This window comes from Streptopelia decaocto (assembly GCF_964273445.1).
Source record: "Streptopelia decaocto genome assembly, chromosome: 24".
NCBI lineage: Eukaryota > Metazoa > Chordata > Aves > Columbiformes > Columbidae > Streptopelia > Streptopelia decaocto.
The window spans coordinates 1,130,058-1,156,118 of NC_138679.1; the positions used below are offsets into that span (position 1 = coordinate 1,130,058).

Consider the following 26,061-nt stretch of genomic DNA (forward strand, 5'->3'; position numbering starts at 1 on the left):
ATTGCAAGTGGCAGTTGTTGACGGTCTCCTGTAAACCGCGGAGCCTGGGGGCCGCTCGCTCTTACACGGCCGGAGAGAGGAACAAGTACGGCTCTACGCGCTGGTGCGCTGATATATGATGGCAATAACGAGCAATCAGTTTTCTTATTTCTGGCACGCATCTCCAAAAGCGTTTATCGAAGGTAGCGTTCCTGAAATTAATGACACCGCAAAGCCATTTAACAAGCTCGTTTTTGCGTTTCCTCATTTCTACATTTAAGTGCAGTGGAAAGACAAATGGTCGTGACCTCCCTGTTACATTGGGCTTTGGGGTAGGTACATACAGGGGAAGGCCAAAGCGTTAAAAAAACATAAAGCAACACCCCCCACCTCCCTGGGTGCCTTATAGTAGGTTCTTTAGAAGAAACCAACACCTGTTGAAACAGTTACTCCAATGTTTGGCACAAATCCCAAGCAAGCCTTTTTTTAACAACGAAAACATATGTAGGGGCCAGGCGAAAAGCACAGCGAGTTCTGATATTGTGCTTTTAGTGCTCGGAGGTAGCGGGGCTGTGACTCATTAAATGATTCTCTAATTTCATGGATTGCTTCGAGAGCGCCGGGTTGTAATTGCGTGTCAGCAGATGGCGAAAGAGAAGCGGGAGGGACTTTTTCCTGCTTTTTAGGTGGGATATTTTGGAGCCGTTTGATACGGCACACTGTGAATGTTTTATAAGTCTTTGGGCTGAGGGGATTTTTCTGCTCTTTGATTAAGGAAAAAAAAACCCATCAGCCACTTTGTGACTGGTAACCTGCCCGAACAGTGGAGGCTTTTGAGAGCGCCCGTTCCACAGAGCATCTCGTAAGTTTGGGATTAATTCAATCCCTCTGGTAAAGCGTGAAGATTTTGACTGTATATTTGGAAATCAGTGGCTTCTAGGGGAGATTCTGTGAATAAGGAGTATTTGAGTTGCTTCCCTAGGGATAGTTTTAAAGTTGGAAGAATGCAGGCAGTGTTTTCCTTGGGCTGATCTCGTTTTCTGCTCTGTTTGGGGACTGTTTTAATATACATACACCCCTAAGTGTCGGCATGTTACAATCAGCCCGGTCTCTTTTCTCTCGGTCCTTGGTGCGTGGTGTTGTCACCATCAGCGCGGCTCAGCATCCCCGCTCCTGCTGTCACCGCTTGATCAGAGGACCCGCCATCCATCACCCTTTCGCCCTGGAACGTGTAGACACCCGGTTTTGGGGATGCTGCGTTTTCTGGTACTTTTGCAAACTCTTCCAAATGCCAGCGTCGCAAGGCAAAGGCTTTGGGATCCGTTTGAATGAAACTGAAGCGGGTTTGTTGATGTACACACGGTGGTACCTTAGCAACCAACCTGCAGCCAGTCCAAGAGCTGAACGCTTGGTCTTTAAACAATTCTTGGCTACCGATCTAGGAATGTTCTTGCATTTCAGAGTGCAAAGCAGCCAGTTGACATGTAGTGAGGAACGACACCCATTCTGAAGTCAGTACACCGTGGGGGGAGAGGGAGCTCATAGAGGCTCATTGCTTTGCTACGTTCATTGAAGTTTCTTGAGTCCTCGGAAGATGCATCCGGGGAGCAGGCCTGTTGTCTTCAAAGCATTGCAAATTGTGCTTGCTGAGTGTAAAGCAGGGCGCTGGTGGCAGCGCGGTGGTCAGGCCGGGTGTGTTGAATGGGAACATTGCAGAACTGAACGAGAAATCTTTTTAAGATTTGTAGTACTAAACTAAAAAATGGAGAAAGGTCACTAACAAGGTATTAATCAAAAATCATAGCTCTTGTTAACGAGCTGTTGAGATGCTATGGTCTTCTGAAAGTTGCAATGAAAGTAAGTGGGCTTTGAGTAGAAAAGCTTTTCCCACTGCAAGAAGCAAGAACACTTACCTATGGTATCCGTCCTGGGTGATGATGGACATGGTGTCCAGTTGAGTTAGTTAAAACAGCTGGAAAATAATGAGTTGCCCTTACAATTTCTTCCTCTTTTTCTTGTAGTTACAGCTGCAGAAAACCCAATATTTGCAACTGGGCCAGAGCCGCGGGCAGTACTACGGCGGGTCGCTGCCCAACGTCAACCAGATTGGGAACAGTGCCATGGATCTGCCCTTCCAGGTGAGTTCCACTGGGTATTTCCTGCTTTTTGGTCATTAATGCTGTGCCTGGATGATATTTTTTTCTGTAAGAGAGTCCTTGGAAGTGAGTATTCAAAAAGTTATGAATGACTAGCGGAAGATAAAGCAAGAAGTTGTCCTTAAACTCCAGGTTTTTATATGTGTTTTACACACACACACAAAATTCCCAAGTTGATGCTGTTACACATAACAAATGGCGACAAGCAACACAATTCAAACCATGTGTTTGTATCAGCGACGAGCGCTTTCCAGGTTTTCCAGTTTGAAGCTGACATACGATGAAATTGCCGTAAGATATTTATTGGATGTGCTGATGAGCTGCAGCCTGTCCGGGCGTCTCTGCTGAGAGCAGCAGTGTCTGAGAATGTTGGTTCTTTGCATTTACAGCACAACGGAGCTCTGGCAGAAGCCTTTGGAGCAGTTCCTGTCTCTTTGGTAAACAAGTATTTAGGTTTGTGCAAATACGTATTTAGGACTGGCGTGCTGTTTGCCCAGGTAGATACGTATTTCAGCACACGTTACACTTTTTCTGGTATGCACAGTATTTATTTGATTCACTGGCCCAGCTCCGAAGGAGTTCTGGTCTGTCACATAAATACAGGTTTTGCTATGCATCCCAGTTTGGAACATGCATCATAATTCCTGTCCAGACTCCCCGGACTTGCTATGGTCTGTCGTGTGATTACGTATGATTTACGGGGGATTAATTTGATGCAGGCGGCGGTTTATTTGGCACTGTCTTGGCCTGTGGTTTAAGCCGTCTCTGAGCATGTGCACTTGGCCTGCATGTTCAGCTCCAGCTGCAGAGGCAGAATTATTCCCAAATGCTGCTTGTCTCCAGGAGGCACCAAGACCTGACCTGGCAGTAGGTGCCGCTCCTCGCTTTCCCCTCGTCCACCTTGCTCGTTTTGATTCCTAAATCAATGCCGTGATAAATCTTAAAGGGACACTGTTGCTTTAGAGCGCTGAGCTTTTTCCTTCCTGTCTGTATTTTGCTGCCTTTTTTAATGTTTAGTGGAGTTTTGGTTCTGATGTCAAATCCTGGAACGTTTTTCGGACGCTCAGGTCTGTTGTGGGTATTTTGTGTTGTGTTGTTTTGTTTTTCAAATCCCAGTCAGACTCTCGTTAAAGATCCGCGGGGCTGGGGATGTTAGTTGCCGGGTGTTTGGTCCCGAGCAGGTTTCCTGGGCTGGCTGCTGAGAGCGCCAGACCCCTGCGAGGTGATACCTGTTTGTGCAGGTGTTTGGATCATCCTCTGATTTCCGTCAGCGAGTCAGGGATTCACTCGGGATCGTTGTTCCTGGAAAGCCGGTGAACAGCACTGACCACAAACTCCCCGCTCTGCGAATTGCAGCCCTGTGAAGGGGCATGATCTGGGTTTCCTTGTGCCACTGTTGTGCTCAAGTTTGTTGTGTTTTTACGTGGAAGTTATGCTAAAAAAGGGGAAAACTTAAGACATAACTATTTTTGCATTCAACTTTTTGTCTGTATACTAATATGCACTGGCTTCCTTCTAAATTCCAGGTGAGGTCTGCGTTCTGTGGCCATCAGACTGGCTTCTTTTTTAGCACCATTGCGGCTGAGACCACAATTGCTTCTCCTTTGGCCTCCCAAGCATGCACGTGTTTGCACGTTTTGCCGCCTCTTGGGGTAGAATTGCTGTAACAACAGTACAAAGAAAGAGTTTGAGGCCTTTTGTTAAATATTCCCAGTCCTGTGTGGTGCCTGGTTGGCTGGAACTCGATTTTTGTTTAGTGTTTGCAGCAGAGATTAAACCAACTGTTTTAATTTCGATTGCTTGAAATTGAGACACTATGACTTGAAGTTGCCAAGTCTTCACACGAGCAATTCACACCTGCTAAGGAACTGAAGCAAAACACTGATCTTAATGGTAAAAAGTCACTGTGCTCTTGTTGGTCCCTTGGTGACCTGAGCAATATTCTGCTGCATATACAGTGTTGGCCCTGGAATGAGAAACGAAACACCCCTTTGCATCCATTTCTATTACCACAGGTTGTGTGCAGAGAGGAGAGGAGACTAATATTTGAAAAGAGTTTAGAATGGTAGAGACACGCTTTAAAAAGTTATTACAAAGAAAGCATTTAAAAATAAATGTAAAATCTTTTAGAAATAATCATTTAAGCGGCCAAAGCTGGACACTTGAAAAAAGAAGAGATGAATGTGGGAGCCAGATGGCTTCCTGGCTTGGCAGACAGGACGGTGCTTTCGCCACGTGCAGCAGCACCTGAATGGAGGAGGAAATTTTGGATTTCCAAGCAGATGGTGTTGAGGGACTCGGCAAAGCTGTTCGCATTGGCAGGGACTGCAAGACTCCAGCTTTTTTCTTTCCCTTTCCTCCCCCCAGAGACCCATATATTGCTGTTAAAGTATGAGCAGGGGTTGACCGTTCGGTGCTTCCTCCCCCCCACCCATCGGTACACGCTGAGATGGGCTTTTGAAAATGTTGGACGAGTTTTCCAGTTTAGCCTGGGAATTTATCCCCCCCGTCTTTTCTCTGCCATCCATCCTCATTCTCTGCAATCACTCGCTGACAAGTAAACGCTTTCAAGATACCGGCACCGATAAGATTCAAGGTGGAATCAGCCCACCTGGGTTCAGCGCGCAACCCGAAGCGCTTCAAAAATATTGGCTGCCGTAACTTTTTCTGGACAGAGGAGGAAGGAAACTGCTTTTCTTTTAGTTCGATCAGTGTCCCCTTAAAATAACGCTGCTGAGAGGAGGGCTGAGCGCAGGCTGGAGGGAGCGTGGCGCTGAATGTCGGGCTCACTGTGCATCCTCCTCCCGCATCTCCTGCCCTGGGAGCTGGAGCTCTGGTTGCTCAGCATGTTCCTCTGGACGCATGCTGCATGCTGCACCGGGGAATGGCCGCAACCCGCGGCCGGGGGCTCCGGCCACGCTCACGACGGGAATTGAGAGATACAGAGGTTGGAGAGCAGCGCTGGTGTGCGAGAGGGCAGGTCGAGCATGATCTGCCTCTGCTTGTCTCTGATCTCCGTCTGAGGAGACAGCCTTGGGAATTGCTTTCCATGGCTACAGCGAAAATGTCGTCGGAGGAAGAATTTACATGGTTATGCTTGTCCATATCCAATACGTACAATCTGAATAGGTTCTGGGCAGACTGCTCGTGCTTGTGTCTTTGTGCTTATGACTTCACGTGTCTCTCTCAGACTCCTTTTCAGTCGTCGGGGCTGGACACAAGCAGAACGACTCGGCACCACGGGCTGGTGGACAGAGTGTATCGCGACAGAAACCGTCTCGGCTCCCCGCACCGGCGCCCTCTCTCTGTGGATAAACATGGAAGACAAATATCCTTTGGTTCATGGCTGGCAGCGAACACCGACCTTTTGAACAATATCACAGCTCTCTGTTTCTCCAGCTCCCTTCTCCCTCCCCTGCTCGTCATCTGCGGAGCTCCTTCCCATCTCCGCAGAGTTCTGAACTGTCATCTAGTCTAGCAATACCTACTCTTTTGTAGAGTAAACGTTTACCTTTCTCTGGTTCTTCAGCTCTAAGTGGGGATAATGATCCACACAGAGATGAGGCGGTTTGAGATCCTTTGGTGGAAAAGGCAAGGCAGTCTTGGTGGAACTGAGTGTCCCTTCAGAACTGAGTAAATCCAACCCAGAATAATTCTTTGCTCTTCGTTGTGCGTTTTATTACAAGTTGATTCATCAGTTTAGCGTTTGCCAAGCGCTATTTCTTAAAATGAATTAACTTGTTATTTCTGACTGGCTTAAAATGTGCCGCAGTCAGACTGGATGGGTGAAAGGGGACGTGTGAGTGGGAGAGCGGGGAGACAACGGTTTCTCGGGTGGGAGTTGATGCTCAGAAAGGGAGAAGGAGAATGGTTGTCCTGGTGCTCAAACATCACAACAATACAGGTGATATTTTGCTCTGAGTGTCCTTTTAAAGTCAGTACGTTCCCCACAGGGGTTCTGCTGCCTTTCTCATGTGAGCTTCATGGTTCTGACAGGGTCGTTTGGATTATTCCTTAGAAAAACATTTCAAACAGGAGTCCTGCTTAACTGAGCAAGTGGTGTTCTTGCCTTAACTGCGGCGTCACGTGGACAGCTGTCCGTACGGCACCGTGTACCTGTCGCCCCCATCAGACACGAGCTGGAGGAGGTGAGCAGCGTGTGGGGATTTGCACTGTGTTCTCTGATCCTACAACACCTGCATTATGGTTCTTCTTTTGTTTTCCCTCCCTGTGAAATAGGGATGCTTTCTTTTCAAAAACTGGCATAACCAAAGTATGTATAAGCAGCTTTCAACTCAAAAATTGCATTATTTATCTTAATAAAGTGTACAAAATTATTTTCTAACTACAGCAACCAACTTAGCCTGTATGCCTCTCAATCCCATTATTGAAACAATTACTTCTTCAAACTTGTTCTGCGAACTGATTGTTTCACAAGGAACCTGTGCCAGGTATATGCCATAGCCAGATTTTGGTGTTTTAACGCGGGGTATTTAGGTTTTCCTGAGTTGGTTACATCTGTCTGAGATGAAGCACTCGTTTCTTTAGAGAAACTGGCAGTAAAAATGTTGGGTTTGCCTTCCTTTCAGGACAAATTCCGATTCTGCCTTGCACCAGAGTACTATGACTCCAGCTCAACAAGAATCCTTTTCAGGAGGGTCACAGGACATGCAGCAGAAAAGAGGTAAACAGAAAAAAACCCCAAAACCAGGAAAAATACTTGTAACATTCAAAGCATCGCACTTCAACTTATATCACATGTATTGGCGTTGATGTATTTCTGTGAACACATGTGTGCAGAACACTTTCTAGATTGAGTGGAACTGGAACAAAGCGCCACATTTACTCTACTGGGTACTGAAATCCAGACAACATTATCCAAAGCTGATAGAACATTTTCCGTACAGACAGTACTCTCGAGTAACGGATCTGCTGAGAAGCTGCAGCTCCACACCAACAATTCTGGTGCCCTCTGCTGGCCCTTGTTCTGCTGTCAGTTCCCTAACCCAGTCAACCAGGCAAACTAAGCAGACTAAATTAGAAGCCAATTTGTTTTAAGTATTATCTGGTTTTGAATTTTGCTCTCGTAACAGAGGAGTGCCACTGTTTCATATTCATTGTTAATAGGTTATTTAAGTTTTCAAATGGTTAGACTTCCAGTCTGAACATTTCTTACTGAGAAGCTTAATATTGTGATCTGATTCCTTCTGTTGCCATGTTTTAGTTTTGTTGCTGGCGGTCCCTGGGATGGAGGAGAGCACCTCTGAGGCGGACAAGGCCCTCTCCAAGCAAGGCTGGGACACTAAAAAGGTAGGAATCTCACACTGTAAAGTGGAGAGATTTTAGTTTCTAAACATATTTAGATAAATTAGTGCTCTAAATACTGTCAACCAAAACAAACTACTTGCGGAGATTAGAGATTAAATGCTATATTTAGCAACAAATCACTAAACATTAGATCAGAAAGGCGCTTTATATGTATGTGTGCATGCACGTTGGATTTAAACTCTTTACATTTGAGCGCTGTTGGGCCAATAATGCAAAAAAGGTGACAGGTATCTTCTAAGGGCTTCACAGAGCTCTTGTGTAGAAGAATAGAAATATTTCTGTAGAAATAGATGAGATGAGACTAATTGAAATGAGTCCTAAACATGCATCTCTAGCAGTGCTTTGCCTTGAAAAACCCCTTCCTTCTCTTTCAGACTGGCTCATCAAGACCTAAATCATGTGAAGTTCCAGGAATCAAGTAAGTTTTGAGCAATTTTGTTTCAAAGAGCATTGAGATCCTTAAGGAAGAATATTGTATATTGACTGTCCTCTTGTGAGTTTTCCGATTGCTTTATCAGAAATACTATATATAATTCTATAGAGGGCGCTTTCCTTTTTCAAAAAGGCTGAAATTTAAGCTGAGATGTATCCTTTTTCTTTTTTCTCTCCCTCATTTAGCATCTTCCCATCAGCCGACCAGGAGAACACTACGACGCTGATTCCTGCCACGCACAACACGGGCGGCTCGCTGCCCGACCTGACCAACATCCACTTCCCGTCCCCGCTGCCCACGCCGCTGGACCCCGAGGAGTCCACCTTCCCGGCCCTGAGCAGCTCCAGCAGCACCGGGAACCTCGCTGCCAACCTCACCCACCTGGGCCTCGGCACCGCCACGCAGGGTAGGGCAGACCCCGGCTCCTTGTGCGCGTTGGCCGTGATGTGGCACTTATCTCCAGTTAATTTGGCTGAGAGGTAACTGCGCCTCACTGTTGATTGACGTTTCGTTGTAAACAAGTTTTATTTACTTAGATGACTTACAAATTGTCTTTCGTTTTTCTCATCTTGGTGCCTAAATCTGCTTTTTTTTTTCATTGTTTATTGGTTTTAAAAATAAACCAAACACAAACCCAAACAAAAACCCCACACGAACAAGCATTCTTTGCCATGCTGGCAATATTCATGCTGGTCACCCGATCGTTTCAGGATTTAATTTAACCTCATAGGTGAGTAGCCTACGCTGGTGATTGTTACTTTTTCAGTCACTTCTCTGGGGCAGATGGAGGATGGTTGTGAAGGGGTTTGCATTTTTTTCTTGTCAATGACAATTGCAGTCAGTTGATTCCTAGAATAGCAATAAGGTCCTGTATCTAAAAATACAAGTATATTTCCTGTGTTAGGCAGAATTCCCTTACCCACTTAAAAATCCTTTCCTATACTGGGAAAAGGAAATAATTGTAATCAGGTTAACGTCGTGTTGTGACTGAGCAGTTGTATTTAAGAGTGAAGCAAGAAGGCACTTTAACCATTTGAGTACAGAGCAGGTCAGCAGCTTTCAGCAGCTTTTAACCAATTGTCTGGTCTCAAAAGGGACTGTGCAGAGTTTTGGAGAAACGACTTGGGCTGTTGCTCAAGTGGAATTGAGCGAGTTTGTGCAAAGAGAGCAATTTTGTGTAGAGAAAGAAAGAAACTACTTGAATGGACTTAGGCCGGATTGGGTCTCTACATTTTTTGCTGTACCCGTAATTAGCAAAGTAAGCGGTGTAAAACCAAACTAGTAAGTATATAACTGCTTTGGAAACATTTCCTGATCTATCAAAGACATAACAAACTGGAAACATACACTCATTGCTGATATTCCTGCTTCTCTGTGGACACTATCCCGTAGTTTAGCCATTGGCACAGTCAGCGTTTGGTGCTTTTTGAACTGATTTTTCCCAACCCTTCCCCGCCTCTCTTTAGCTTCTGGCTTTTTAGCACAAAACAGAAACGCTTTGGAACCTTTTGCAGGAGCTCTGTGCGTCGCCCGAGAAAAGGTGGAGAAGCAAACACCTGGCAGGTCACACAAGAACCGCTGGTGGTTTCACAGCGTGCGTTTGTGCGTTTGAGTTTGTCCCTTTGCTGCCACGTTCGGCGACGTGCTGCTGGTTTGGAAGCATGGCGGAGCAGGCCGGGCAGCCTGCGGGTCTGCGCCGCTCGGCCGCTCTGCCCGCTGGCTCCTTGGCAGCCCGGCCTTCCTGGCTCGCTGGCGCTTTGCCTGCAGCCCCGCGCGTTGCCAAGTGCCGAGGAGCTCGCGGGCTCCTGTGAATTCCTCCTTTCTGGCGGCTCGAGAAGAGCAGCTCGCTGGCTGCGTTGTCCCGAAATCACTTCCCAGGGTGTCTCGGCTCCTCTAGGGTGAGGCAGAAAATAAGGAAAGGTTTCAAAACTGGAGTTTTTTGTCTTGAATTTGAAGAAAATGGCAATACTTGAGTTGTTTATCCCTGCCAGGTCATGGCTCTTTGGAGTGTGAAGGGTATTTCCTGCCTTCCTGCGCACTGCTATGCCGTTAAAAATGGAGCACTTCCTGTGCGACCAGTTTTTCTTCTGCATTTTCCATTAAACGCCTAGTTTACTTTCATAAGATCGCAAGTGCCCTTCTGATTAATCTTGTTATAGGATCTGTTATCTTCTTCCGGAAGTTTAAGCCCTTGCAAACAGAGCAGAACGTGCTTCTCCTGGGTCCAATGTGTGCGAGAGCGATACCAATGGTTTCAGTGAACCCCCGAAACTTCTCTGCCTGTCTCAATGTCAAGTCAGTATCTGTGCACGAACCCGCACAACCATGACTGATTTTTATCCGCGATAAACCACAGGGATCCTCCTCTCATCCCGGTGCTCTTCAGCGTGACAAAATTAATTGCAGATTAGTTTCAGCTTGATTGGCCGAGGCACATTCAGCGCTTTGCATTGAGTGGTTGTCCGCTTAGCGCCGTTCGTTTCTCGTCGCTTGGGTCGTTACCTCCACACACGTGTCGCTGAAGGGTTTCTCTTGTCCGTGGGCAGGGATGACGCCGGCAGCGCCGTCGCAGCAGCACCGCCCGCCGGCCGTCAGCCCGCTGTCCCTGAGCGCCGACTCCAGGCGGACGCAGTCGCAGCAGATGTCTCCTACGCTCTCCCCTCTGTCACCGATCACTCAGGTAGGAACTTACTCAGAGAATCACATTTTTTAAGTCACAGAGGAATTGTTTCACTCCACCTGAGAACAAGCTGGCTGTAACTTCATCCCTCTTGCTCTCTAGTTTTCTTTAAACATGTTCATTAATTCAGTGCCTCAAGAAGAGTTTGTAGAGGGGACAGATTTTACTTTTGCTTTTCTAGAACCGTAATAAAAACCATCTATTGGGATACTTTTCTGTGACAGTATTGTCTCAAAGTTAATAGTGAAATCTGCAGATGTCTCTAATGCATGAGAGAAGCTCAATTAGTTTTATAAATGGATTTGCTAAGTGTGACTCCCTGACTGCCTGGGCTGTCGATCCTGACCTGCATGTTCAACTGGGCTTTTCGAGTATTTGTTTAGTGTACATTGGAGGGGACATTACGTCTTTTAAGACATGTTCTTGATTGCTTCTGAACCTCTAGGTAACATTTTTTAAATGCCTTGGGAGATTGACTGTGCAGAGTTCACTTGATGTGCTTGAAAATGAAGGGAACGTCCTGCCAGCGTGCATGATTCTGGTTCTTCTCTTTAAGGCCGTGGCTATGGACGCGTTGTCTCTGGAGCAGCAGCTTCCCCCGTACCCGTTTTTTACCCAGACAACCTCCCAGCAGCAGCAGCAGCAGCCCCAGGTGGCGAGCACCCTGCCGCAGAACACGCCTTTAATGCAGAGCTCCGCTTTGCAGCGAGGAACGCAGCTCCCCCCGCTCTCCGTCACGGTACCGTCCACCATCCCGCAGTCCCCCCCGGGCAGCCAGAGCCAGCCCTCCATGGGGATCGACATCAACTCGGTAAGCGACAAGAGTTTTCCTTTGGGAAACCTGGAGCGCACAGCGCAGTGTGGGAGATCGGCCCTTGTCATAAAGAGAATTTTAGGCCGAGCCTGAAGCAGACTTAAAATGGTTTGGGTTGAATCCACATTTAAACGTTTTACAGAGGAAAACTTGGTCTTAATGTGCGCTTAGAATGGCCGTATTTTCCCAAAGTGGTGTCCTTTATGACTCCTGTGGTTTATTAGACCAGCTTAACTATATGGGCATTGATTTCATACCTCGCTGCTGCCGTTGGATTGATACATATTCAAGCGCCCCCAACACGTTGTGTGCTATACAATGTGTTATAGACTGGAGGGGTTAACAGAACTTTGACAAAGAAACTGGCTAACAAGGGTTTTCCAAAAACTGGAGAGAACCAGGTATTTCCTATACTTTCTATATTTAGAACCCTCTCGTTTTAAGGGATTTTAGGACATACATTATTATCCTCAAAAACTGGATTTGTGGCTGCCTCCAGGTGCCCCACAGAAATGGGATGTGTGCACACATACAGCAATGAATTCTGGACAGATTTCTCGCTGGTTTTCAGGGGCTCTGTTACCAAACGGTGTCTCTCTGCATACGAAAATCCCGAATGCGGAGCAAGGTCAGGGCTGCCGGCCAGCGAGGGAAGAGTTTCCCAGCTCGTGTAGGAGCTGGGCTGGGGCCGGAACGGCTTTGAGAATGAGAAGAAACCGTTGTCTGTTGATCCAGCACTTGGTTGCGGATGAAATTTTTAACAGTTGACGCTGATAAATCAGCGCTGCTGGAAAGAAGCTGCTTCTCCCTCAGGATTGGAAGGGGAAGGACAGACGGAGAGGATACCGACCCGCTCTAAATGGGTCTGGATGGTTGAATTCTAGTCTGTAGCTACCAGGACAGATGATTCTGATTTTCATTCTTTGCTTTCTGTGTTGCTTTCCCCATCCTAAACTTCTTTATAACCTTAACTTTTAGGGTGCTGTGCTTATCTTGTAAAGCAACTGAAAGACTCATAAATGAATTTAAAGCTAGGCCACCAAAAAGCCATTTAGGCTGCATTACAGTCTCATTGACGACGTTTATGCAGTTTTTGTGAAGCAATATTGAAATTCATTTTGCTGTAATTTGGGTGGCTGCTTAAAGGGCGTAAGTAACAATGCAGAGCAAAAAGATTTAAGACCTATTTTCTTGAGATTTGAAGAATTTGGAGTCAGGAAGCATTGGTGGGACAGCGTTCTCCCACACTGCACAGCTGTCTGATTAAATTACTCCTTTGCTTAGAACTACTGGATTGCAGGTTTTCCTCTGTCCTCTGTTAGTCTCTAAAGGAATAACGAGAAGAGTTGCACTTACTGTTTACATTAATTAGTGCAACATTCTGTTGAAATGCCATTGAGATGAATTTGTTCAAATCCAGGGTTCTTTATGACTAAAAAAAGGTAAATCTTTGAAGCTGTGTTCTCAAGACGGCTGAGAACACTGGAAATATAACCAATACAAACCTGGAGAAGGTAGCGTGGGTTCTCAGACACGGTCAGTTCCATGTCCCGGGGGCAGACGCAGCTTTGAGCAGGATTCCAGTCCGCTCGATTTTCCGCCTCGGTCGCAATAACGCACCCAGGCCATTCCAGACCCACCAGTGAGCAAATATTTAAGTGGTTTTGCTTGTACACCAGCACAGCTGCTCGGTCAGCCCAGACCACGTCTTAGCCAAGAATTGCTGAAGAGGGTGATTTCTCGCAGCTTCCTCGAAGTCGATGATTTTCCGACCTTCCATCGGTGCCACGGTCTTTAACTCTGTGTCGTTCTGTAGGCGTCACTCCAGCAGTACCGCAGTAATGCTGGCTCCCCAGCCAACCAGTCTCCCACCTCTCCTGTCTCCAATCAAGGCTTCTCTCCCGGCAGCTCCCCTCAAGTAAGGGCCTCTGTGCTTCCCAGGCCTCGCTTCTCGTGTTCGTTTGTAGTCGAGTCTCCATCACCGACCCATAGTTGTCTCACCGTAACTGTGTGTGCCTCATGCGTTACCGATGTCTCATCCCGTTTGCAGTTTCCATGCGGTGCCAGAGTTTTTCAATAGCTGGTGAATTGCCTTTTTATTGAGCGAAGCTGCTGTTTGAACGCTGTTAAAACGCAGCGAATTTTGGGGTGTACCATGGACAGAACCTGCGGGTGGACCCCTTTAATTAGCAATGTCACCCAGGAGCTGACAGCTGAGGGAGAGAGACAGAAACTCAAGTGTCTGCTGCAGCAGGATAACTCCTGTGGCACTAAATACCCCTTGTGTGCACTTTGGAAGAAAACATTGGAGAAAATGCTCCTACCATTAGAGTTGTATCCTGTGAGCTTGCAAGTGCTGGGTTAGTAAACACGCTTTCTCGCATGCTGGCTGGTTTTACTTCCTACAAAGGGGAATTTTTATCAGCCAGCAGCAAGCCCGTTAGAACCCGGGTTGCCCCTAATGTGAGGAGGCGAGCGCGTTTTCAGTACAGAAATAACCTGCTGCTCCGATATCTCCGTATGGTTGCGCTTTTCCGAAATCCCACCTGGAGAAGCGCAGGGAGATTCTCAGAGAGCATCACAGCAAAGTCCGAAAATACGTTTTCTGTTTCATCGTTGAAGGCTGTAAGGAGGATCCTATCTAAATAAGTGGTTCCAAAGCAGAAGCTTCGGCTCTCCTTCCATTAGCCAGGGCCAGGGCGCTGGTGAGCTCAGTACGAGGGCCGAGTGGCAGGACTGTCTGGATTTTCTTAACCCTTGCTTAATTGCTTCTTAACTTCTCCCTTCGTTCCGCTCCCGCCGGTTCTGCCGTGTCCTGTGTGTGGCTCCTGTTGCTCTGATGGATTTTAGGTGCAATCACTCCGCAGCGCATCTGAGCAACGAGTGACTCGCTCTAACCCAGGAATCTGCCGCTGGATTTTTGCCCCGCACACGGTTCATTCGGCACAAGTGGTTTCTCTCACCCTCGCGCATCTCCAGCTCTCTGTTCCCGTGTTTGAGATGCGGTTACCCGAGCTGTTCTGCTTGGACACGGATTGAAAAGCTCTGCTGTAGTTTCGCTTGGTGTTTGCATGGCTTTTCATCCACAGCGCCTCCTTTATTCCTCCCGCGCTTTTCTCCTCTAGCACCTGCCATACTGTTCCAATTAGATAGAAATCCGCTTTGGTTTTTTAGTGGAATGGCTGTGTACTGCATAATATGGTATGTATTTTTAGATTAATAATTCAAGCCAGGGGTTTTGTGGTTTGGGTGTGTTTTTTTCTTGCAGTCACCACATCATTAACCCAAGAAGATGTACTGTTGACAAAACAGACCTCGGCTCGTGTTTCTGGAGGAGGCGGTGTTAGCAAGATGTTTCTCACAGAGTTGTCAATAAATTACTCTAGGACTCGGAAGTGTTGAAGTAATGACATTCCCAATTGATTTCCTTTGGGAGTTTCAGTGCTTACAGATGTAATAACCGGGATGCTTCAGAGCTGAGGAATAAATATGGCTTGTATGTTTTGTTAGGAGTTACTAATGTAGAACCGCACAAATAGATTTTGGTCTCCTGTTGATTATTTTTAAGGTTGCCCAGACGTTTTAGGGTGGGGTTGATGCTTAGAGGAATACACAGATTTTAGGGTTTGTGCTACTGCTGAAAACCTCCTGGAAAAATGAAATGTCAGAAGTTAGAGGAACAAAACCACCTTGATTCTCTTTGGAGCTTCGAGTAGTCATTGTGTTTCTAGGGCCGGTGCGAACTGCATTTGATTCACGTCGAGCATTAGAAATCAGAAACCATCGCCCAGGTGCGGAGCCGTGCCAACCACTTCAGATGGGACGGGTTTTCCGTGATAGAGTTAAGCTGGGCTGGTCCTGATCCGCGTGCTTGGCTTTGCTCCACCTTTTCCCTTCCTTTTAAAGCACAAAATTAGCACCCAGAGCAGGTCGAATAACATGGATTTTGAGCAGGTGATCCAAATGTGACAGGGCAGCACGGCAGCCATCAGCGCTCTAAGGAAAAAGGTGGGGTTTGTGTAAGTAGCGCTTTGCTTTTCCTCTTGTCGGGGGTAACGTGGCTCTTGGGATGTTTGGGAACTCCCTTGTAACCCCAACGCACCCAAGGGACAGAGCAGGTGCCGGAGCTTCGGGGACCAGGTGATTAATTAGAAGACCAGGTCCAATCACAACCATTTTCCACGTGTACCTGCTTCTGAGGAGGCATCGAGCAGGGTCTTAAGCTGCAAAGATCACAGAATCATTCTCTGATGCCATTATTGTTCTGTGCTCATTGCTGTGACAGGTCATAAACGCCCGGGAAAGTGAATCAGAACCTTCTTCTTGTCCATAAAACGCTGTTCTTGGCTCAGGCTCTATTTAATCAGCCTTGAGGATCAGGATTCCGGCTGAACGGGAAGGTTTCTGTTCACTTTAAAAAGAACATATTGCTTTAAGAAGAATATATTGCTGCTTCTTCCCTGACACCCCCTCTCATGGAGGTTGTGGGCAACCCAGGATTTTTAGACAAGATTTCCATTCTTTTTCTTGTGAGCAACCTGCAAAGAGGCTGCACGGAGACGTCCCCGGATAGCGGAGGGAGAGTGTTCAAAGTGGGGTGTTTGCTGGAATTGTGATGCTCACTCTGTGGACATCCCGTGTTTTCCAAGCGTCTCCATCTCTGGCTGCGTTCAGTGCTTGAACCTCTGGTGTCTGCTCTGACTCTTCCGCTATTTCCCAGGCTTAATTCCATATACCATTAGGTTTTTAAAGGAGAAAATGTGTAGCCTTCCTCTTTGAATGCGTAGACAAAACAGCTGGAAAATCCTGCAGGAGGTATTGCAGTTTTTTCAGGATGGATACCAGCTCTCCATGCCCGTTGTCTTTTGCAGACACTTTGGCACTAGACGTTTATTTTTTGTTTCAGCTGGAGCATCAGAATTTGGGGCAGTTTTAAACAAGACACAATCTCGCTGTGCGGGGTTTATCACAAAAAAGAACCGAAGGTGCAGGTTGACTTTATTCCCCGTGTCCCGTAGCGCACTCGTCTGTTTCCATAAATCCGGAGTTTTACGTGTTGTGTGTCCTCCGTCAGGACGTTTGTTGGGTTGACTTGACCGTATTTTTGTGCTCAAAAGGCCGCGTGGCGCGGAAGGGTTTGTGTCTCGGAGGGAAATACCAACGTTTAACGAACTCGCTGCTGATTAGTGGTTGGTAACAATAAAGGGCGCTGCTAATTGACGCGGAGAAGAGTCGGTCGGCAGGCTGGAGCCACTCGCACGCCGTGGTACGTCTGTTGTGAGATCTTTGCACCATAAAGACTCTGTTTTGTTTTCAGCATTCTTCCATTCTGGGGAGTGTATTTGGTGACTCCTATTATGATCAGCAGATGACAGCTAGGCAGGCTAATGCCCTATCCCACCAGGTGAGCAAATTCATCTCCGATTTTCAGCTCTATTTCGGCCACTTTCAGCTTAAAATAAATATAGATCGACTTCTGATTATTTTATGTAAGCTCACGTTTTGTCCATGTAGTTTTACTTCTGTTATTTTGTAGTTTTACTTCTGTTATTTTGAGTTTGTGGTACTCAGGGATTTCATTTTCTTATGGTTTCTTTGGGTTGTTTCCCCTACTCCTCCATCCCCTCCCTCTAGCCATGGTAGCAGGTGTTTTTAAACGTGTTCTGCCAAGTAGATTGGATTAAAAATAACGCAAGGAAATTTTAAAAACCCTGCATATCTGGCCGTAGTTGCATTTGTGAAGGATTCACTTGTAGGTGGTAACGGTATTTACCCCTGAATTTGGCAAACAACTCGTGCCTGGTGCCCAAATGGAGCGAGCAGCCCCAGGCCTTCGTGCATCGATGCATTCACCTGCGAAACACACTCTGGTGGCAGGAAAACATGGGCTGCTCTTGGAGGGGCAGATCCCCGGGTTAGCAGCATGAATTACAGGGGGTTTGATTTTGTTTTAAACCTGTTTTTTCTTTTCTTCTTTACGATATCAACAGCAATAATTTTATTTTCGCATCCACCCTCTCCTCATTCTCCCGCACTCTGAAATTTGGCAGTAAACTCTTCCGGAGAGTTCCATGAAAATAGACCATATTTTGATGGACAAAACCTAAAGATGAATTTGTTTGCCTGTCTCTTTCCACGCGACTTCCCGGCCTTGAGCTTTGTGAGTTGTTTGGCTGTGTTTCCTGACGATCAGAGGTAACGTAATTCCTTGTGCCTTGGTCTCCAGCTCGAGCAGTTCAACATGATCGAGAACGCCATCAGTTCCAACAGCCTGTACAGCCCGTGTTCCACCCTCAACTACTCGCAGGCCGCGATGATGGGGCTGACCGGCAGCCACGGCAGCTTGCAGGACTCGCAGCAGCTCAACTACTCCAGCCATGGAAACATCCCCAACATCATTCTTACAGGTAACACGACGCCTCAAACCCACAAGTATTAATATCGTATTCATATAATAATAGTATATTATACTAACATTATGATACAACCATCATGGTGTTGGCGTTTCTCTTTGTTTTGCGATGTCTTGCTCCGAGACGAGAAAGGAAAAGGGGATTGTTGCCTTTGAAAGTGTTGTTTAAATGTGTAAATGTTGGTGTCACCCATCTGGTTTCATCCCATCGAAGCGTTAGAGCTGCAGCGCTAATTGTCTTACAAACCTCCCCCATGTCTGAACTGCGCCGTGGAGCGACCCCGACTCCTCCCCGTGCTGCTCTGGCCGCGCTTGCCAACAAAGGCTTGTTTTTAGTGTCACATATGGTGGCGAATCTGGTCACGGTTGGACGTTTGGAAATGATTTCTGCACAGGCTGCTGAGAAAACAGGAGTTGGGTCCATATTTTAGCTGAGGGCTCTTGCTGATTGCAGTCAGTAAATCAAGGTTATTGCTCATAAACCTGAGAGGGAGAAAAGAGACCAAAGTGACACCACTTTGTGGCTCCCAAATATATATATATATGCATGCGAACTTTACTTTGTTTTAGGCCATTGTGATGGTTTTGGGGTGTTCTGATAGATCTGTAATTCATCCTGCTGGAAACCAGGGGAGATGCTTCTCATCTGAACTTCAGCCTTAGTCCAAGAAGTTATTGCTGAATCTTTGCAAGCTGTTTGATGACGCGTTTGCCTGGCGAACGTGTATTTGCCAAGCCCTACCGACACCTTTCTCTTCCTCTTCCCTGCAGTGACGGGAGAATCTCCCCCCAGCTTATCAAAAGAACTGACCAGCTCTTTGGCAGGGGTGGGCGACGTCAGCTTCGACGCGGATTCCCAGTTCCCCCTGGATGAACTCAAAATTGACCCTTTAACCCTGGATGGACTCCACATGCTGAACGACCCCGACATGGTCCTCACCGACCCCGCCACAGAGGACACGTTCAGGATGGACCGGCTGTGAGGGACGCGGGGAGCCCGACTCGAGAGCCGCGCCGGGCCGGCGGTGCCAGAGCGGGAGCTGCCGACAGCAGCGGCTCCATCCCGCACGACGTGTCCCATGAGTAACGCTTGTCGTTCTGAGCTTGCAGTGCTGCAGACCCCCCACTCCCCGGATTTCACCCCTTTTTCCACTCGTTGCCATGAATGAGTAAGGAGTTTCCGTCGGCCTTTTCCTCTCCAGAGCCCCCTCCCACCAAAGCTCCAGCGTTAAGTTGTTAATTTATCCTTTGCACTAGAAAAAGGGGTTTTTTTCGGGTAGGAGAGGAAGGTTCAGAGCCGAGGGTGGAGAGATTGGAACGCACCAAGTCGTTGGCTGCTGTTTGAGCCGGGGAGGGGGAAACACCGACCGCGTCCCCGTCCCCCCCGCGCGGCGGTTCCACTCTGCTTTGTGACGGCTGCTTTTCCCGCGAAACGCTCCTTCCTTCCCGCTGTGCCGCCCTCGGCTGCGCTTCCCGTGTCCTCCGCTCCCGTCCCGCACCCGCTCGCCTCTTCTCGTGCCCCGAGCAAACCCGCCCGCTTGGGGAGCAGCCCAAGAAAGGCAACCTTAAACACTAGTAAAGCTTTTCTTTTTCCTTTTTAATATATATGTCATATATATATTTATAAATATATGTATACATATATATATATAGCATTTCTGAGCACACAAAAAAGTACTATAATTCATTACTTGATTAGCACGGAGGAAGGATCAGAGCGTTCTAGAGCAGCTATAAGGACACAGGAGGCTGAGGGTGCAGAGCGAGTCTCTGGTGTGACTGGGAGGGTCCTGGGCAGCGGGGCCGTTCCAGCACCGCCCGCCCCACGGGCGAGCAGCGTTTTCTGGTTTTGATTCTTATTCATTACCTGGCTCAAATATGACGACTTTTTTTTTATTTTTTATTCTTATTCATTACTTATTCTGTTACCATTATTTATATTTTTTATTTAAGTATTTGGGTATTAGGACAGTAGCTAAACTACATACAGCCAGTTGAAGCACTCTACATAATACTTGTACAGTACTTTTTTTTTTGTGTTTTTATTCCAGAAATTTATTATATATATTATATATATAGAGGTATTTTTAACTAACTGGAATTTTAGCAGGTGTTGAGCAGAAGTGAGGAAGGAAGCCCAGGGTGAGTCGAGGTGTTTTCCTTTTATATGGTCAAAACAGGGTGGCAGGACCTTCAGACGCCTGGGTTCGCCCTGGGGACACCCAGTGGTGACCAGCTGGGTGTCCTGGAGCAGGCGGAGATGCTGGGAAGGTTACAACAGCCTTTCTGTTTAGTGCTCGTTCACATTCTGTGCTGCAGGAGAAGGGGCTGGTGAATCACATTGATCTATAACAGATTAAAAAGAGAAACAAACAAACCAGCCGTTGCCTCTGAATCGGGGCCGATCCCCACCCTCTGCGCTAGGGGCTCTCATCACATTGACAAAAGGCATTTAAAGATGTATGGAGAGCCTGACAAGCTGGTGGGAATCGCCAGGGGCCCCGTCACAGACCCTGTAAATACATGACTCTTCTCTTCAGCACAGGTTACGAATTAACATTCTTTTAAGTCTTATTAACAAATTAACAATGACATTGTGCCCAACGCCCTGAGATGAGCAAATCCTGCCAGTGGAAAGCGTTTCCACGCACTGCGGCTGCACATCCGCGTCCGTTTTTGTTAAATACGGCCTCGAGAAAAGAGCCGGTTTAGTTTTCATATCACGATCAGTTGTGGCGTCTCAATTCTTAATTTAATTCTTTTGCCCTGGTGGTTCCACATCTGCTCTTCCCACTCGCGTTTTGCTCTTTGTCCAAACCCCGTCCGTTCTTTCTCAGCTCTCGTGACTTTTATGACCCCCCTCGTCACTTCCCCCTGTCCCGTCCCTTCGAGGGGCATTTTTGGGGCTGTTTTTGGCCGGCGCTAACGAAGGAGCCCTTAATGAGTTATATTAGGTTTCTGTGTGCTTCCAGAAATGGGCGCGAGGCCGCCCCGAGATCCGCCAGCCGCTGCTGAGCAGAATGGGCGCGGGATCTCTCTAATGTGGCTGCGTGTTTGCTCACGTTTGTGCCATTAGTTGACCATTTGCACTAAGAAAGTTGCTTTATTTTTAACATTAGTTCTCGCTTCCCTCTGTCTTCTTTGTCCTCCCCACGCCGTTGAAAGTTCCTCCCGCTTCTTCGTTGCAGGCGTTTCTTGTCGGGATTGAAGCCCAGCAGTCCACGTTAACTCCCGCTGTCTGCTTGTTTCAGATTGCTAACGCTTTTTCCATTTAAGGAGGACGAAATTTGTAAAAAAAAAAAGATAGTTCCGACCAGGACGATACCCCCAAAAAAGGAGGAGTTTGGGCACAGGTGACTCGGAATCCTTTGCTTTGAAGCAGCCGCAGGTAGAGCGTGAGTTGCAAACGCTTCTTGCCGTCCGTGTTGTTCCTCGGGGGGCTGTGTCCGTCGCTCTCGCTCTGCTGACTCCTCTGCATGTAAATTCCCGTTGTGATCTATTTTTTTAAATCCGGAGTCACTTCGGAGCGAAGCGTCGGCAGAGGAGCTGAGATTCCTCCCGGAGCCCTCGCTAGATCGCTACCTTCTCATTTTTTTTAAACGACGTGTGTATATAAGAGATCTTGTTTATCAGACTTGTAAGTAGACATTTAAAATGGCCTTAATTTAAAAACAAAACAAACCAACATGTCTGGATGCAACTGTCAAAATTAGGGACCATCTAGTGGAGAGAAAATCCAGGTTTTTGTTCCTTTTGTGCGTGGCAGACGGAGAAAAGGTGCTTTGGGAGTGGGAAGGAGGACAGTGACGTCATAGTGGGATGCTGATGGTGTCATCACAGGAAGCCGGTGACGTCACAGTGGGATGCTGATGATGTCATCGCGGGAAGCCGGTGACGCCGTGTGGGACAAGATGTCGCTTCATCTCGTACGCCCGCTCGCGGGCAGGAAACAAAAGCTGCTTTTAGTCCCCACCCTTTGAGACCCGGAGGAGCTGCCCCCGAACCTCCCGGTTTGTACCGTCTGGAGCCACAAGGCTGATTTATAAAGCAAAACCAAACCTATTTGCTTGTCACATAGAAACGTGGAGCGTTTTCAGAGCAAGTGATTGGATTTTAGTGGAAAGGAGTGCCGTTTTCATGGCAAATTGTGCGTAAGGGCGAGCGGCTGCCTCCTCCCGCCGGGGATGGTTGAGAGCAGCGCAAACAAATCAATTCTTTAGAACTTGTTTGGTTAAATGATGCTCAAACTGTCTGGCGTCTCAAAGGGTTTCTGTCCAAACACACCTGCTGAGTGCCCCCTGCCCCCTCCCTACAATGTGTTTTTATATATAAATATATCTATATATATTAAAAAGCTCCCGAGCTAGACTGTTGCGTTTGCCAATACAACGGGGAAAACAATAGGAATAAACCTTCGGTGTATGAAATACTGTGATTTTTCAGAAGCGACCCAGGACTCGTGCTGGCGGCGGGCGGCCCCGCGCTGTCCGGAGCGTCCTGCGCCGCGGGGCCGCGGACACGCGCCGCGGGTGGCGTCCGCGCCGTTCTTCTTCATTGGAAGAGGGGCAAAGGTTTCCAGAAAGAGGCTGCGAATTAACGGAAGAAATCCTGAGTTATTTGTACGCTTTCTAACCTTCTTTTCAATTTAATTGTGTTTTTCTTTCCTTAACGAACGTGCCTGACGACCAACTCCCGCGACAAGAACACTCGTGGATGTGGAAGAAGAGCTGTTTGTACAAAAGCCGCGTCTGCTGTTACGGAATCCTTTGACTCCCCTCGAAACAATAAGGTCTTGTTTATCAACGCTTGGATTTCTGTAGAAAAAACTAATTAAGGCTTGAGATCCGTCCCTTAACGAGCACCGTCCTGAACCCCCTGTGTGTGTGTGGGGAGCGGAGAAGCCCCCAGACCCTTTAGGTCACCGCGTGCGCCCCAAAGATGGTTCATTCCTCGCCGGGCGGCCCCTGTCACTGTGAGGGCGACGTGAGCGCGGGCGGCCTCGTTACCTGTGTCCGTTCTTTTTAGAAAAAGGAAAAAGGAAAAAAAAAAAAAAGAGAAACCCATTTGTAGTGTTCCTGTTCTTTGTATTTTCAGTTGCGTATTATTTATACGGCGCAGTGTGGGCATGGATTGCATGTCGGTTTTCTACGCGGGCACCATGACGACATTCTAACTGTGTATTATAAATCATTTTTACCTTTTTAAACAGAACCATTGTGCGGGATTTCTATACTGCGAAACGAAACACTACATGACGTACTTCTATTCATTGTGTTATTTATTTTACTATCTCGGGGGGGGCGGGTTTAACCCTGGTGTATATTGCCTTATGTGGGCTTGACCAATTTTCTCAAAATAAAGGCCTGAAGGGGTAAAATAACGTTTACTGTTTTCTTCAGTAAGCTGGCTGCAGGACAAGCGCTGTAGCGGAGGGATCGGGACGGAGCGCGGCCGCGCCGTGTGGCACCGGCAGCTCGGCGGGAACGCGATTCGGGTCTTAACGAGGCGATTTGAGGTCAGTGATTGCGACGCGAGAACGAGGGGCCGCGACCGGTCCCCTCACCCCCGCGTCCCCGTTCCTGGGAAGGAAGCTCAGAACAGGCTTTATTTTGGACCAACAGTGAAAAACCTCTTCTCCCCCCACCCAAACCCCGACGACTCCGGGATCGCAGCGTTGCCGCCAACGAGCGCCGCAGCCGGTTGGCTTTGGTTTGTGTTTTTCTGAGGACGATCCTGCTGCTCTTTATGTCCTGCAGCTTTTCCACTTCTGAAATACGGCGATTTCTGAAGGTTGCGGGTAACACAACCAAAGGGAAAAGAGCAGGGACCTGCACCCCATTTTCGGGTTCATTCGGGGGAATGGGCCCCGCTCTGGTTGTCCCGGTAGCTCGAGCTCCCTCCTGCAGGTTTTGGTGCAGACACGGCCCCTTCGGGCCCAGCGAACCTCTCGGCTCTCGCTGTGTTTCTCGGGAGCGGCGGTGCCACCGTTCGCAGGTGCGGAGGTTTTGGGCTGAATTCTGGAGAAATCGGTGCCGCCGCAGCGGCTTTTCCTGCTCGTTTCTGCCTCCGCGTAACCAGCTTGACCTGCTGCTTCCTTCGGGTTGTGTGTGTCGTAACTAAATAGGCAGGTAAACATCCAAATAACAGCTGTTTTGTTTTCTCGTGGTTCTTTTTACCTTTAGCAGCTACAAGAGAATAAAGTCAGTTGCACACGTTGAATTTTCTGCTGGCTGGAGAATCCCAGGGGTTAACGCTGGAGTCGCTGGCTCTGGAGTCAGCAGCGGCTTTTAGGGACCGGGCACACGCGGCAGCGCTTCGGTTTGACCTGGATGTGGTGCTGTTGAAGTTGTTGCTGGTTCTAGTCCCCCTTAGTGAGCTCTACGCAAAAAATACTAATTAGAGCAGTCGCTCTGCCCCATGGGAACATTAATTATCTATTTTTAATAGTTCGTTTCTAAACTAACAGTTCAATCCGCGTGCAGCAGGGCTGGTGTTTTCCGAGCCGGTGTGAGGATTCCTCCTGCTCAGTATGACAGAGGCCTTGCTGCCATGGTGTAAACCTGAGCTTGAGCTTTGCTTTAATTCCCATTTTAGTGAGACTTGAGCTTAGTTTGCTGATCAGGAACCTCCAGGAGGGGCTTAATGTGGGTTAACAGCTTCGGGCGAGCAGCGTGTTCCTGTTCGCGAGGCTTCTGTCTGTCTGAAAATCATGCGGTTTTCTCTCTAGTTCCAGCCTCCTGCGGATAAAGCTCTAAAACCTGCCGGCCGGCGCCCTGTTCTGCAAGTGAACCGCGCGGGTTTTCATTGCGGGTGAGATTTTTAACTAGGGCAACGCGCGTTCTGTCCCGGGAACGCCACTCTCCACCGGCTGCAAACCGTGTTAAACCTGTGACGTTGAGTCTGAGCCTTGTGCAGCTTCATCCGCCCGCAGATCTGCCCCTCAACCCGCAATAGAGGCTTTTCCATTGTTAGACTTCTATTCTCCGAGCGCAGTGACGGTGCAGGGGGAGCTCAGAGGTGTCAATTTGTCATTAATCTCGGCTCAGTTAATCTCAGTTCATCTGCGCTGGCCAGGCCGGGTTTGGGTGCGGAGGAGCCAGAGCTGGTTCCGACACGACGTCCCGTGGCCGGTGGGTTATTCGGTCCAACCCGTTCATACTGTGGCTTAGGGAAAAAGGATGAAAGTTCTGCATTTATAAACCTAATTAAAGACGTGGTTCCTGCAGCCGGAGTCGCGGAGTTGTCAGTTTTGCCCTCAAAAATCTTACCTAGAAATGGAACTGAATCACCCACACCGAGGGCAGGTTTTTATTGCACAAAATCTGCTCTGGCTGTATCGCTCCAGCGACACGAGCGCCTCTCAGCTGCTCTTGTGCATCGTGTCCTGTCGGAAAAGATTAAGCTTGGCTTAATTTTTGAATTTCTAGAATTTCTAAGCTGTTATGTATAGAAAAAATAAATAGGTAAAGCTTCTGTTCCTGCAGAGTAGGTGATGAATACAAGTTCCACGTGGGGGACAGCGCCGGGGGGAGCGGGTTTGCTCCAACAAAAGGGTCTGTCTCTATTTCCCGGCTCCTGAGCGTTGGTGGCGCAAGCGTTGCCGCGCTCGGGAGCTCAAACTGCGCAGAAACGCAAATGTTGTATGTCAGCCGTTCGCTCACAACACGGGAGATCCCGAGGTTGGATTTGTGGGGAGGAATTAGGACTTTTAGGTGCTTTTTCTTACCTCCGGGAGCCCCGTGGGGCGGGTCCGTGTGTCCCAGCTCACCCAGGGCGGTTGATCTGAATGGAATTAAACTGGGCTGCGTGCGGCAGCTCCTCTCACAGACTGGCAGCTAAAACCAACTTCATGTCGTTCATTGAGCTTGGGGAAAAACCGTCAGATTTATGCATTTTCAGAGGACAGTGTAATATACTGTGCTTTACAAGCTAACTTTTTCTATTAAACTGATTTGTGGATTATTTCACTGATATATGCAATCCTACGTTCAGCTACGGCGTTGGTGGCACAGGAACTCTGGAAAAGTTGTCCCTGCGACATAAAAGTTTTATTTATTGTGTTTTTCTATAGGTAAAGTGGAAAACTGAGGTTGGCTTTAAGTGTTTGCAATCTGAGAAATGATGTGAAAAAGCAGCTCAACTAAATGTACATTCTTTTCAACCTTTTTTTTTTGTGTGGAGGCTTTTGTCTTTGTATCCTGGCATTATTTGTACATGAAATGTAATAAAAGCTCAAATGTTTTTGTCTCTGGCCGCTTC

At 47.7% G+C, this 26,061-nt stretch overlaps 1 protein-coding gene across 10 annotated transcripts in view; it reads left to right on the plus strand.

Moving 5' to 3' along the window:
• Window positions 1-26,051, plus strand: part of CRTC1 (CREB regulated transcription coactivator 1) — a 40,069-nt gene extending 14,018 nt beyond the window's left edge. Inside the window, exons 2-17 of one of the 10 annotated variants that reach the window (XR_014186007.1) lie at window positions 2,001-2,117; window positions 2,525-2,572; window positions 5,326-5,463; window positions 6,222-6,283; window positions 6,725-6,819; window positions 7,360-7,445; window positions 7,838-7,881; window positions 8,082-8,302; window positions 10,443-10,576; window positions 11,133-11,387; window positions 13,207-13,308; window positions 16,708-16,794; window positions 17,617-17,797; window positions 18,574-22,591; window positions 23,202-23,317; window positions 23,424-26,051. Coding sequence is in view for 8 of the 10 variants with exons in the window: in XM_082072337.1 (XP_081928463.1) it covers window positions 2,001-2,117; window positions 2,525-2,572; window positions 5,326-5,463; window positions 6,222-6,283; window positions 6,725-6,819; window positions 7,360-7,445; window positions 7,838-7,881; window positions 8,082-8,302; window positions 10,443-10,576; window positions 11,133-11,387; window positions 13,207-13,308; window positions 16,708-16,794; window positions 17,617-17,797; window positions 18,574-18,785 (1,782 nt within the window). In the remaining 2 variants the exon portion in view is untranslated. The other 9 variants (XR_014186006.1, XM_082072338.1, XM_082072337.1 and 6 more) reach the window with 9 other exon arrangements.
• Window positions 26,052-26,061: the final 10 nt, after the last annotated feature.